Source organism: Anguilla rostrata, chromosome 11 (genome assembly GCF_018555375.3).
Source record: "Anguilla rostrata isolate EN2019 chromosome 11, ASM1855537v3, whole genome shotgun sequence".
Taxonomy (NCBI): Eukaryota; Metazoa; Chordata; class Actinopteri; order Anguilliformes; family Anguillidae; genus Anguilla; species Anguilla rostrata.
The window spans coordinates 29426624-29440734 of record NC_057943.1 but is presented as its reverse complement, the minus strand read 5'-3'; the positions used below and the strand labels follow the sequence as shown (position 1 = coordinate 29440734).

Below are 14111 nucleotides of genomic sequence, written 5' to 3'. Positions count from 1 at the left end.
TTGGCTGTTGGGGCAGGGGTTCATGTGGGCCATCTTTGAAGGGTGTCTAGATGAACACTTCAGCTTCAGCTTCAGGTTGTGCTGAATTCCATCGGCTTGTCCAGTCTACATACAGCAGCCCATCATGGGAAGAAGAGGACAGAACTGTATATTTATAGCTCAATTATCAGGAGATTTAATGGCACTTCATTAATGTTTTAAGGCACGATCAATCCTTGAAATGCCTCAGCCACAGATGCACAGTGGGGATTGACCTATTCATAATGAGGCCCATTTGCTCACTTGAGGCTCGAGTCCATGTGCATGCGTATTTGCGCCCCACTCCCCACTGCACTCGCTCACGGAAATGATCATGCACCCTGTCCAGACATCTTACACATGTCCGCTGTTCTGGCTTCAGACTGAAGAGGCCAGACTTGGATGGTTTATACCTGCACTTGAAACACAATTTCCTGTCTGGAAAGTTCATGCTAAATTGGGAATGGCAAATATCCCACTGGAATGAATCATGAGATTTTTTTAAACATATATTTTTTCGAAGCACATTTTTAAACATATGATCCGGCCTCTTGCAGGACCCGAAACGAGGGACTTTCCTGCTTTGGTTTGAGTCAGGTTTCAATCATGCGTCTATGAATCAGGAGACAGCGGCCGGAGCTCAACGCTCGTGGATCCCCGGGGAAGCCCGTCGTCTTAACGAGAGCTCGCCCGGAGCTCGTGACTCAGTTCTCCAGCGCTGTGGCGGGCCTCGCTGGCGGCCCCGCCCCCCGAGGGCCGATCAGCTCTGTATCGCAGCGAAGATCCCCCGGGAACAAAGGCCGCATTCGGCCAAAGACCCGAGGACCATGTGGGACCCGCAGAGCCTGCGCCAGAGGTCACGTCAGCCGGCCAGAGTAAACACACAGGACAGAGCTGCCATCCTCATCTCTTGCCAGCTAAGGATAAGGGCTGGGGGGAGTGTTCCCTAAAAGCAGACTCTCCCAAATACCTAATTTATGCGGCACAGTTTGAGCTGTCTGAAGGGACAGACTGTGGAACGCTAAGCTGGAGAGCATCTGTGTTCCCGTGGATATCGTCAGACTGAGTTCGGCACCGGCGTGGATCAAACCTTACGTGCTCTGAGCTACGGCAATGTCAGCTCACCTGAGTGGTAAAAAAAAAACCATGTAGCATCAGCCATTTAGCCATTTCCATGTGTTTCAATCTAATTCCAAAAACCCTCTTCTCCATTAAAGTCTTGATGTTAGTCCATGATCCAATATGCTGAGATTACTTATTTCTGTGATCAGAAAAAAAACAAAAGAAACCTGCCTGAATTGAACAAAAGTCTTCATTTGACACTGATCTAAAAGATACTGTACGTATTCAGATCACTGTAAAGTCTAATAAGGTTTGGGTCACCTGACTTATGAGCTTGCTGTGAGCCCCCTGCTGAACGAGTACAGTGAATAACTTCTGAGATTTTTCTTTGAGCTTCAAAGAATAATCTATAGCTCTCTTGTGACTGTAGCATCAGACATAAAGGACATCAAAGGATCTGGAGTCCATTGATGATACATACTCCACAGTAGAGATACTTCATGAATATATATATAACAGGTATACTAAATCATAAATGTAAGACTGCTCAGGAGGTCAAGGAGTCAAACAGTATGAAGCAAGAGCAAGGAGCGATCCGAGGCTAAGCGCACGCGAACCACACACCGCTCGCAACGTGAATATGGATGTAGCCCCCGGGGCTAAGCTTCAGACCAACGTTCATTACAACCGCTCCGCGAGATCAACGGTATTAATCCGCGGAGGATTCATTTGAAGCCATATCGCCCTCGCTCGGACCGTTTGAATTTGAATATGGGGGCTTTTTTACACTTCGGACATGAAAGGTTTGACCTCCCGGCACTCGCGGCGGGGGGCGGCCTGCAGAGGCGTCTCGGCCATCGCGAAAGAAGGAAAATATTTGGTCAGGTTGGCGGCCTCCCGCCTCGGCTCAGGGTCCCTAGCGCCGCACTGTCTGATGTCAGAGTTATGAGTTATGAACGGGCGAACGGGGGTTAAATGGCGACTTCCCAAAAGGACGCCCTTGTGAGGTCTCACATTTGAATGAGCAGGCCGGCGGAGATTGACTCAAATTCTTCCAGGGCCACCACGAGCTCGCCTGCTGTAAGACTAGACGCTTGATCCCCGAATGTCCAAACTTCACGCCTGCGAGGAATTAACTTCAAAGGGTCCGCATAGTGACCCGAGGGCATTTTTAGTCATAAAATGCAATATCTCAGACTGGTCAGAGTAATCTCACACGGCATTAAGCACAGGTAATGTAAACTGGTATGAATACCTCATTTAACGCAAATTAAGTTTGATTGAGAACAAATACGAGGAGCCACAAAGAATATGGCAGCAATTAAAAGGGAAATGTCTGGTGACTTAACCGAGAAAATGGCAACGGGTTCAATTTCCATTTTAAATTCCTCATAAATTGGCCGCTGAGTGAACCACTCCGTAAAGGAGCTCAGGCTGGGCCCCACGGCCCAGATTTTGGCTATGTGGCTGGCTGGCTATAACCAGTGGGTGGGGGGGGGGACAGTTGACCTCGTTGTTTGGGTTGGCATGAGCCAGCATTCCTCAGGTTCCTGCCACATCTTCTCAATACTGTGCCAATTGCTCGTAGGCTACCAGCTGTCCTTCTGTTAAGACTGCAGCTAACACACTCCTGTAGCACTGTGTGGCCTGCACACTGTAAAATAGTTTAAAATAGTAGTGAATGTAACAGAAGAGTGCCAGAACTTCAGATGCAGTGACTTGAGAGACACAACATGTAACATCTGCGTAGGAAAAAGGTCATGTATGATTGAAATTCATATATACTGTGTGTATTGGTTTTTAGAGGTTTCTAAGAACTGATTGCTGATCATGTATGGATTTTACTACGATAAATCCTGTTAAATCCATTCATGAATCCAAGGCTCCTTTTACAGGGATCCTACTTGCATCCTAAGGTTCAGCATTTTTACATTATAAAGGAATAGAATGCCTTCTTTATTTGCAATGGTAGAGGCAAACTCTTACACCTTAAGCAGGTTATTGATCTTGACTGATGATTTCAAATGGAAAGACATTTATAGACATATCCAAAATTTGAAATAATCAGTCGAGATCAATAACCTCCTTAAGGTGTAAGAGTTTGCCTCTACCATTGCAAATAAAGAAGGCAGTCTATTCCTGAGAACAATCCTGCTTTATTATATTTTAAAAAAACTAAAATGCTTGCTTTCCACTGACACTGGAATGCAGAACATCAACAGAATCACCGTGATGTTTATCTGGTGGGGTACCGATTCGCAACTGACATTGGAACCCCAGGCTGCGGCATTCGCAGTTGACCATCCAGAGACGATGACTTTTTATCCTGAGTGTACGGATGCGGATTAATCTCTGGCAGGACGCGAGAGGGAAATTGTCTCAGTGCACGAATCCGTTAAGACCGTAATCCATAAAGCTGAAAATAAACATTTCAAAGACGCTACAGAGAAAATTACAGCGGCGGACCTGCGTACAACCAGCTTAACTGCTGAGCGTCGGAGGACCACTGAGATCCGTGATTAATCTGTTTCGCCCTCAAAGAATAAACAATCATTTTCAGCTTTTCAGAGCTCCCTGTCTTTTATAAGTGCAGTGGATGTAGTCCCTGACTGATACATATCTCTCTGGTGATTCTAGTGTTTGTGCGTGACTTGGTTCATTACATTACATTGCATTATTACATTACAGGCATTTAGCAGATGGTCTTCTTCAGAGCAACTAACACAACTTTTTACATAGCATTTACATTGCATCCATTTATACAGCTGGATATATACTGAAGCAATGCAGGTTAAAAACCTTTCTCAAGGGCAATGTCCTACCTGGGAATCGAACCAGTGACCTTTAGGCTACAAGACCACCTCCTTACCTTATTAGACTACACTGCCGCCCAACACCGGTTCAAACAGCAGCCTGTCTCAAGTGAACGCAGCCAAGCTGCCAATGGGCCAGCACTGGGCTAGGACTGGGCTGTGACCCCAAGAGCCCGCTGCTCCTAACGAAGATACCGATACACCTGACAGCGATGAGATGAGAGGGCATACGGGCTCATCTCCCTGAATGAGACTGTGTAGGCCCGCCGATGATCTACACAGAGAAGAGATGCGCAGGTCTGGGGTGGGGCGCTTGGTTTGGGACCGATCCCGATGACACGGATTCTGAAAAATCGTAGGCCTTCACTAATTAACACCGCCGAGACAAAGAAAGCCCTATATTTTAACATCACAAAAACACTACCCACTATTAAACGCAGTGCTTTGAAATCCAGAAGGCAGAAACAGAGTATTAGAAAATAGGCACAGCATGCAATAATGTCCTAATTTGCTGCTAAGCAACAAAGCCATTAATCTGGACTGGCCTCAAATCCGGCACATGATATGGAATTCATAACTAATAATGAATATTTCATACATAATAATTAATATATGATCAAACACATAATGTAAGAGGAACAGAGAGTTAATGAAAGAGTGAACTGGCCATGAAAGCATTCAACGAGCACATGACCTGGACTGCTGTCCTAGAGCAGAAGACAGGGACTTTAGCATGTGGTCTTAACATGCACTCACTCTAAAATGACGCTGAGTTATTGTTCTTGATGTTGAGTCTCTGGGTTACAGACCTGAATCTGTTAGAGATGAGGTGAAGGCACTTGGTGTTCTGTGTCCCTGGAAACGAAGCCAAAGGTATGTGAGGCTGTATCGGCACGTGGCAGCGCGTGGGCAACCCAGCGCACAAGGTCAGGCCGCTCTTCCGCTGAAATTGAGCACCAGCGTCTCCAACGTGTGGCAGAGTGCCAGCCAGTAAAAACAACAACCCGCTAATGGAGATTTGTCAGGCTGTAAAATGAAACAACCAAAAACACCAATCGACATCCTCTAATTTGGTGTCTCTCTCTCTCTCTCTCTCTCTCATGTTCTGGAGGGTGAGCCGCCTTCAGGCCAAACCAACAAGGGGAATAACAGGCAGTATTTCCGATAAACGCACACGTGGCCATCAGCCACGCCATTCGTCTCTATCTTGCAGCACTGCGCTCGCAGGAAAAGCTCAAACAGCACTGGCCTTGCATAAAAAAAACAAGTCTGGATGTGCACACAAAAAAAGGTCAGCTCTTCTTTCCCAAAGGATTATCTGAATTGGAGGAGAGTCGGGTTGCAGCTCTTTGTGTTTCGCACAATACGTTAAGTGCACCTATTGTGACAAAGTATTGAGACTGAGAGATATGGTGAACATGAGGCATGTGACCAAGCAGGTGTTCGCTAACAGCACAAGGTGGGGTGGTGGGAGGGATCTCTGAGGTACCCCTCTGTCTGCAAATGAGGTGATATCCTCATAAATATAGATACAGAGGAATTCCCAAATCCCAGATGGACTCAAGTGAAGGTTCCTGTATGTGGGCCCAGACCCATGAGACAGCTAGGCCTTGGCCTGCCCACTATGAGCCTGGCAAGGCAAGCACACTTCAGTGCCTGCAGCCAATATATTCTAACCATTCCTGGTAACTCAGAGAAGGAAGGTTGATTTAAGCAAGCTATAGACAGGGAAGTGGTTAAAACAACAATCAGTCAACAACACCCCACTTCCTGTTTCCAGTTCTCACCTTTAAAATGTTGCTTCCTCTTGAGCTTCAGTTATCTACAGGCTTATGCATCCTCAGTCATGTGCAGTGTTTAAGGTGTGAGTAAGTACTTCCTAATGTCATGGTTCATGCCACATGGAGAGCAAATGAGACACACATATCCCAACTATAGACCAGAAAGTTAGGCAATGGCAGAAAGTGTAGTTGTTTAGCACTGCTAAATCACAGAAATGCACCGTAGCACTGTTCATTTCGCAGTGAGGTCGAAGTAAAGGCGGGGCAGATCATGCTAGCCTGTGTTCAGCGCCGGAAGTTAGTTATGACAGGCCCCCGTAGAGATTATTTACAGGCCCCTCTCAGACACACACACACACGCATGCACGTACACTGCAACAAAGGCCTAGCCTTTTTGAATGTGTTGAATTGAAAAGTTAGGCTATTGGGAAAGTGGGTCAAGGTAGACTTCAGAACCACGAACAGCGCTCCACCCGAACAGTGCCCAGCTGTGGGATGCTGGAAATGTTACCAAACCATCACCAAATGAAGCAACATCCCAGCTAGTTAGGCCCATACTTGCTTATGCCTGCACATCAGACCAAAAAGCACAGAAAAGAGCAATACTGCAAAACCCATACTAGCTAGCTAATCACCGTACAATAAAATCCACCAGTTACCGCCTTTACACTTTTGCTCTCCACAAGCTCTCAAAAGCTACAGGTGACAATCTACGACAGCAATTAACAATTCATAATCCCCAAGATAGCAATAATGCGGGATCATAAAAAATTTACTGTACAACCAATTTCTTATCTACAGTAAGCAATCTTCAATATGATTCAGATGTTTGCTAAAAACATCCTTTAGTAATTGCCAGGGGTCTGCAGTTCACAATGAAGATACAGGGTCCTTACCAACCATGAACCACCAGTGCCAGTGTTAGTCCCAGCCCAAGTCTCTGGCACATAAGCTTGGCAGAACCGTTACTGTAAATACTCCAGTCTCTGAGCACCCCACGACCTGACTCGCACACACAGATGGCACTCGTTAAGACCCTGCTGCCAAGTCTGGAAGTCTCTGATTTGGAAGAGAGGGGATATCTGTGAGACAGATGAGACTGTGCTCGTACTTCACACACAGTGCACACACTGCATGCATGCACGTGCACATTCATGCATATGGTCCACATGCTGCTCGCAACCACAAACTTCACACTCACGCACACATACACGGATACACACATGCATCATTTGTCCTTTATGTTCAAAGATGGCTATCTTCATCATTTTCCTGTGGCTTTGGCACCATGGGACCTCAGGTGGCTAAAGAGGCCTGTCCTTCCTTGGAAGACTCGGGCACAGTGAGGGCAAGACAGCAGGGTTTTGTTGATTGTGAGAGGAGGCAGCAGTTGTATGGACTCTCGCCAGTCTTGCCAGTGGATTTATAAGGAGTTTGCGAAGTTGCAAAGACAATCAAGATGGAACCAATTGAGTTTCTTTGCATGCCTCTGGTAGACAGTCCATGGATCTTGATGGGGCTTTCCAGGAGCGGGCTGGAATATGACCTCAGTCTTCTTTGTACTGATCGTAAGTCCAAAGTTGTTGCGGGATGCAGAGAACAGACCCATGCTGGACTGCATGTCTGTCTCGCTCCTAGCAGTAATCACAAAGTCTCTCAAAACAGACTTTGGCCTGGAACCATCGCCGGTTGAAAAATTTCAATCGGTTCAGTGGTGGATGTGTATGCCAGAGTCACCGCCCATGAAAGCGTCAAAGAGCATGGCAGTGAACATGATGCTGAAGACCGTAGGTGCCAGGTACCCTTTACATCCTTTGTTACAGGGAAGGGGGCAGATGGTTCAAACACACATAGACATGCACATCTGCACTTGCGTACACACACACATACACACTTACACACATACAAGCACATCCACGCATGCATACACACACTAACACACACACACGCATGCACGGAGAAGACACAGACGCACTTCCTACTTGACCCGGCAGACTCCCAGTTTTGTTCCGATTCTGGGAAAGGGAAATGGGTGAATGGAATGTCTCCTGTTATTTATTTAACCTTCAGAGCTGTGGTCGCAGTAGGGGGGTGGGCTGTACTCAGAGAGTGAGGCTTTGCGTGGGACGGCAAAGATTCCTCACACGGCATGTTTTACAACTTGCTATTCTGTTTGAAGTGCCTCCACTACAGACAGGCTCATTGGACAGGAAGTGCCTTTTTTGTGCCAAGACTCCATTGTCGAGTGTGACCTTGCACATCGTCAAACCCTGGAAGTGAAACAGTCCCTCAGTGAGGCTGCCAGGGTGACACAAAATCAGCATAAATTAAACGTCCACTGTCACTGACAGTTACGTTGTTATGCTGAAGGAAATACAATGAAATATCCATAGGCTTCTCGTAGGGGGAGATAGCTTCATATTTTGGAAAAATTTGATCATGGTCTGATAAGCAAGTCCAAATTCATCTGCAGGTAAATGTGAGTCCATTCTGTTGATGCTTCAGCAAGTCCAAACCAGTGAATGTGTTTAATGTAATTTGTTATAGTCTATAAGACAACAAACAATGTCTCCTCAAATAGAGAGCTACGTCGCACAGAAAATACCATCCCATTTTTACAGCTGGGGATGAAGCAATCATTCAACCGTAGCGCATCGGCTAAATGGACCCTTTCCTGCATTCCAACAGGAGGAGGTCTGACTTATGACCTTTCCTAACCCCGGCCACATTTTCCCTAATCCTTCTCAACCAGAAAGGAAAAAAAGAATGTCCGTGACGCGGTCCTTTGGTTTACAGACAGATGAAAAAGAAACATGAAAGCACTGACACCTTCAGATGCATGGCTGCATGTTGCATCTCTGGTGTCGCCCATCCAGGATTTCCATTCAACAAAGGGGCAACCCAGCCTTTGAACATCACACCTTTGACATTTAATGCGCTCAAGGTGCGCTGGCCATGAGCTGCGTGTGTAAAAGATTTTTAAAAATTTTGTCCTGAGGGGGAAGGCCAGTGTAGAAGATGTGCAAAGTTGTTTCTTCTAAATGATTTTTAAGGGATGTTGCCATGATGTTGGGCACAGCAGTGTTGATTCAGAGATGAGGCCATAATAGTGCCTGACTCTCCTGAAAGCAAGTGTCCTGAACCTCTGTCTGGAAAATAAATGGGTTTGGAAGCTTTCCTTACAACCCAAGCTCTCGGTTATACCTCCCTAAAATTCATTTGACATTTGATGTCACATTTGACAGCAACAATGCCGTTAATATAGACTGGCCTCAAATACACTGACATGTAGGAATTCATAACTAACAATTCACATTTTATACATGATAATATTTGCTCATTAATTACATGCAAAGTGGAACAGGCAGCTTATGAAAGAGTAAACGGTCTATGCAAGCATCCAACAAGCACATGACCTGAACTGCTGTCTCAACTGAGTCTTTCCAAAAAGTGTCTCCAGATGAGCTCACTGTTGCAGGGTCGCCCCTTTGAGCTAGCCAGCCATACAGCAAGGCACACCTCCAAACGCAGCCCAGGGTATGGGGCGTCCCTTGGGTACCCCGGAGTCCCAGCCTCATGCCGTACCTCCATAAGCCTGGCAGAAGTGGTGAAGCTGAGTTCAGAGCGATCATTTTCTCACGGTCACCGCATGACCAGTATTTTCACCACCAATTACATTGACTCACTGAATTCGGTTTCAAGGTGATTCAGACACAGGGAAGCAGTTGATTGGTGAGTGGAGGTGCGTGCCAAATACGTGCGTCACATTCCTACAAACCGCTCTTTGAAAATCTGACCAATGTCTGAGCAGGAATGACCTGGCAGTGTCTGTTCCCTGCTATGGTAAGTTCTGTTCCCAGACAGCAAACTGGCAGCGTCTTGAGACCTCTGGAGAGCTGACCGTCTGGTTTCCTGGACTACCTTGGCCCAAACAAACGCATTGATGGTTGGATGTCAAGAGACATCCAATATCAAGGGATATTTAACCAACAGAGGCTACCTAATGTGTGTAACATACGCAGCGATCAAGTCAGTGGGTCTCTTATAAGTCTGCTAAAGGGTCATCCTCTTGCACAGTGAAAGGCAGAGATGACTGACTATGTTCATCCTCAGAGATTAGCACATTAGCAGAGGAGTCACTTTCTTAGTCAATGACCCACTTAATCCACAAACACACTGGCTATGACCCACCCCTTATTAAAATATAGACAAACACGTCCAATGTTTTACATGTCATAAAAGACTGCAATAAAGCTAGTTGTTTTTTCCTAGCCTCATCTCACAACCCGCTTGAGCCCCTCCCAGGACCCACCGTTTGGGAAACACCATGTTAGCACGTGCAACATTTCTGGCAGCTCTAATGACAGACCTTTTCTAATCTTGTCAAAAGGGGTAGTCTTATACCAGAACAACAGATTAATTTGCACTCATTCTCTGGCATTTAGCAGACTTGCTAATCCAGAATGACTTAAACGGCTTACTTTTTTTAAGCAATCCATTTAGGCAGATGGATATTTACTGAAGCAAATCGGGCTAAGTACCTTGTCCAAGGTTATAGCGGCAGCATGCTGCCTAGGACTCCAACTTGCAACTTCTGAGTTGTAAGGCCTGTTCCCAAATCAACATGCCACACTACCTGCCCCAGACATACAGTGAACTGAAATGAAATTTGGGGGAGGGGGCAGGGGGCTGGTTCAATCTTTCAGTGGTAACAGCCTCCGTAGCCCTGAATCGGGAGCCAATGGAATGCTGGTGCCCTTTCCGACCCTGTGGTCAGGGGTATGCAAGGAGCCGGTGTCCCACGCTGGGGCCCTCCTTGGATGGACATGGAATCCATTTTATTGTCGACCCTTTGCCCAGCTTTCATACAGCTGTGACCCACCCCCTTCCCATACTGGGGCCATTATCTGTATTTAGAGCACCTGGAGAGCACTAACAACCTGGTGAGTGATGGGCCTGGTGTTGTATCATGCATAGAAGTAGGAGTCTGCTGAGTAGAGACCTGTCTGTTCCCACACCATCCAAAAATAAAAAATAAAAATCCACACACACCTGGGTCTAATTAGTGCTCAGCACTATGCGATACCAGACTCTCTTTCAACAGGACCTACAAAAACAGCTTCTACAACAGATATGGATGTCAGTTCAGTAATGTGCTTCTCTGTATAGAAAATGAAAAAATCTGAAGGATGCCCACAGTTTCCACAAATGGTTGGAAGAAAGAAAGCAAAGGTTATTAGGGGAGGTTCTACTAAATAGGGTAATGGGGCTGATCATTTCCTCACCATTTCAAAATTCTAACATTTGTCACTGACAGTTGTGCTTGTCTAAGAGACAGAGAGCATGAGGTGCATAAGAAAGCATTCATGCCTCATGTCACAGTTTAAACAAAACAAAACACTGTGGCACTCTTTAAATGCTGCATTTTTACAGCATGATGGCCACCTTCAACAGTATAATGTAGACACAACACTCAGGTGTAATGAAGTTCAGAGATGCACGTTACGCAGGCAAGTGGGAGTCTAGCTGAATACATGATTTAGGAGAAGAATCCAGAAGATCGGCTCATGGGCGGCAACTTATAATTAATCATTCCAACCTTAACTGACAGGATGGGAAGATGCCCTGATAAAAGTGGCTGAGCTGACACAAGAAGAGGTCTGCGTTCTGGGACAGCCTATAACTCCTCTGCCCATCCATTCTAAGGGCTATTCATCAGCAGCCAGTCCTTTAAAGAAAAAAAAAAACTCACACTGCACACACATGTGACCAGTTATCAAAAACCCTTGTGCAATGTGTGTCACAAAAGTTAAGCACTTTATTTTGGCAAGCTTTGCTTCTAATACCCAAAGAGTTCTCTGAGTGTGTATGGACAGTGAAACAGTCAGTATCATATCAGTTTGACAGAGTACATATGATCTGTAGTAGACTCATAAAACCTGAATTTGAATTAATACTGAAAATGTAACTTCATTTTAATGAACATTTTACAGAAAAGGTCTGCCAACACCTTTTTAAAAAGTCAAAGACATAACAGGTTTGATTGCCACCAAATAGCCAACAGCTAATTTCTCTGAGGATTCCCTTGTTGCAGTTTACAGTAAAGGCCGATGTGAACTCAGCTGACGTTGATGTGTCACATTTACTATTCCATCCGCAGACAAATGCACCTTACTCACATTGAATAGTAAGAACCAGGCTACTCAGTTTGTAAAACCATTACATTTTTTTGACACTGTGCACGTATGACTACGTATGCATGTACGTGTTTTTTTTTTTTTTTTTTTTTTTTGTATGCATGTAGGCTATGCATGCAGGCTGTATGTATCAGGCTACTGGCCCTGTCTGAACCGTTGTGGCGCTGTTTTCTTGACCAAATCTCTCTTTATAAACCGCCAATTCCACGCCACCCGTTGTGGCGCTGTTTTCTTGACCAAATCTCTCTTTATAAACCGCCAATTCCACGCCACCCGCCAAAATAAAGGATTTGCTTTTAATTTATTTAGCGTTTTTTTCTGTTAGCTTACATTTATTTTTATGTATTTTCTATTGTCACGATCCCAAATGCCAGGCAAATGTTAGATACTGCATTTAAAATTATCCGACTAATATAGTCACTCGCACACATGCAGGGTCAGACAGACGGACACACACACGCAAGGTTTCTTTCACGACGAAAGACGATCTCAAAACACATTTGACAGTTGACTCAGATGTTTCAGCCACAACCTCGAGCAATTAGGGTCGTCATCTCATAGGATTTGAGATCCATTCGACTTTGACTCGTATAAAAAGTCAACGAAATTGCATTTCAATCTATAGGATACATGAACGGGTACGTAGTGCAACTCCATGCACATTAATAGTAGGATGCGTGATACAGAGGCAGCAAAAGAAAACCAATAGCCTAAATGTATTGAAAAAACCCGTGTCAAAATAAACATTCGAATCCTATAAATATCGGACTGATACTAACGATGCTCAAATGGATCATAAAAATCAACGACCATTGCTGTTAATGAGTGTCTTTGGGGACCGTGGTGTATTGGCTATCGTAAATCAACAAATCATTTTTGCTTTTTACCACAAAACATCTGTGTTCGCCCCTCATTCATACAGTTGGTTGAGACAACTATAACAGCGAAATTGCATGAAAAAAGCGAATCGGTTTAATAATTCCTCCTAACATAAGCATTAAATCAAAGACGTGGTTTTGCTGGAATTACATTCTTATAGCACTGAACTGCATGTGGGACTAGCATACTAAGCAGGGCAAGTGCATAAACTACGACCAGCACTGTTATGAAGCTAAATGATTTACACCGATACAATGTAGCCCCTCACAAAACTGGAACATTAATTTGTCCAACAGCGGGTGAATATGGGATTGTGACATGTGACATTCCGTTCAAAACTAAACGGAATATTTTAAATAACAAGATAACTAGCAGTTACGCGAACTCCAAACGGATTGCAGGAGAATCAAAGAATTCAACAAGCCAACCCAGCTAGTTCATCAACCTCTTTGCACGAACATGTTCTTACCTGAATCTGGGTGAATCCTTGATACACTCTTCAAAATCCACCGTCATTTTAGATTATAGTCCTAGTCTTTTCCTTTCAGTGTGAATATGTCATTGCCCGGGATTGATGGTAGGAAAAATAATGAAGATGCGTATTCCCGTGTCTCTCCCGCAGTTCCCTAGTCCGGTGAAGAAATGGTACTACTACTGTACTCTCACCAGATCTAGTGCACTTCAGTCCGTCTGCCGCTGGGGAACGAGGAAGGGACTATCATCAAAGATTCACTCTGTGTTAACAAACGAGTACTGCCGCAAAAAATCCTTACTTAAACCGAAAGATTTCATGTCCTTGGTTTCAAGGAAATCATACGATTAATGTTTAAATTGTTCAAGTCACTACATCTTAAAACAACAGAAATGCATTGTGGTGTATATTTATCCTTTGAATGAATCAAAGGATAAATATATTTTGGATGGAACATTAGATTCATTTTTACTGAGTTTGAGTGTTGTTTCCTGATTGTCATCATACATCTTTTTTTTAACCTGAGCTTTTAATAAGACAAAAAATGAACATACCCAAAATATAAAATGACTTCGTTATTAAAAGGAATGTCTAAAACAAATCTGCTATAATGGACCCTTGGTTAATCTTATGACTGGGCTTTGTATTTGGTAAGTAAATTACAATAAATTGCTATTTTGGGTTGGTGCAATGACAGCACTAAGGATATTTTGGATAGCCTACTTCAGTCTTAACTTCTTATGGCAAAGATGATTTAATCTTGTGACCATCGTAATCGGATAGCTGAATTTAATGTAAAGACTGTGCCACAAGCAGTATAAGATTTCACCGGAAAAGATTAAAATTCCAACCACAAAAAATATGTTAGTAAACGATTACTAGAAAATCC

The 14111-nt window shown here is 44.4% G+C and overlaps 1 protein-coding gene across 2 annotated transcripts in view; it reads right to left on the bottom strand.

Moving 5' to 3' along the window:
* Positions 1–13436, bottom strand: part of LOC135234548 (arf-GAP with coiled-coil, ANK repeat and PH domain-containing protein 3-like) — a 99711-nt gene extending 86275 nt beyond the window's left edge. Inside the window, exon 1 of one of the 2 annotated variants that reach the window (XM_064299253.1) lies at positions 13220–13436. In XM_064299253.1, the coding sequence (XP_064155323.1) occupies positions 13220–13266 (47 nt within the window). In that variant the 5' untranslated portion in view covers positions 13267–13436. The remainder of the gene's footprint in view (positions 1–13219) is intronic. The other variant, XM_064299254.1, reaches the window with a different exon arrangement.
* Between the last annotated feature and the right edge of the window lie 675 nt (positions 13437–14111).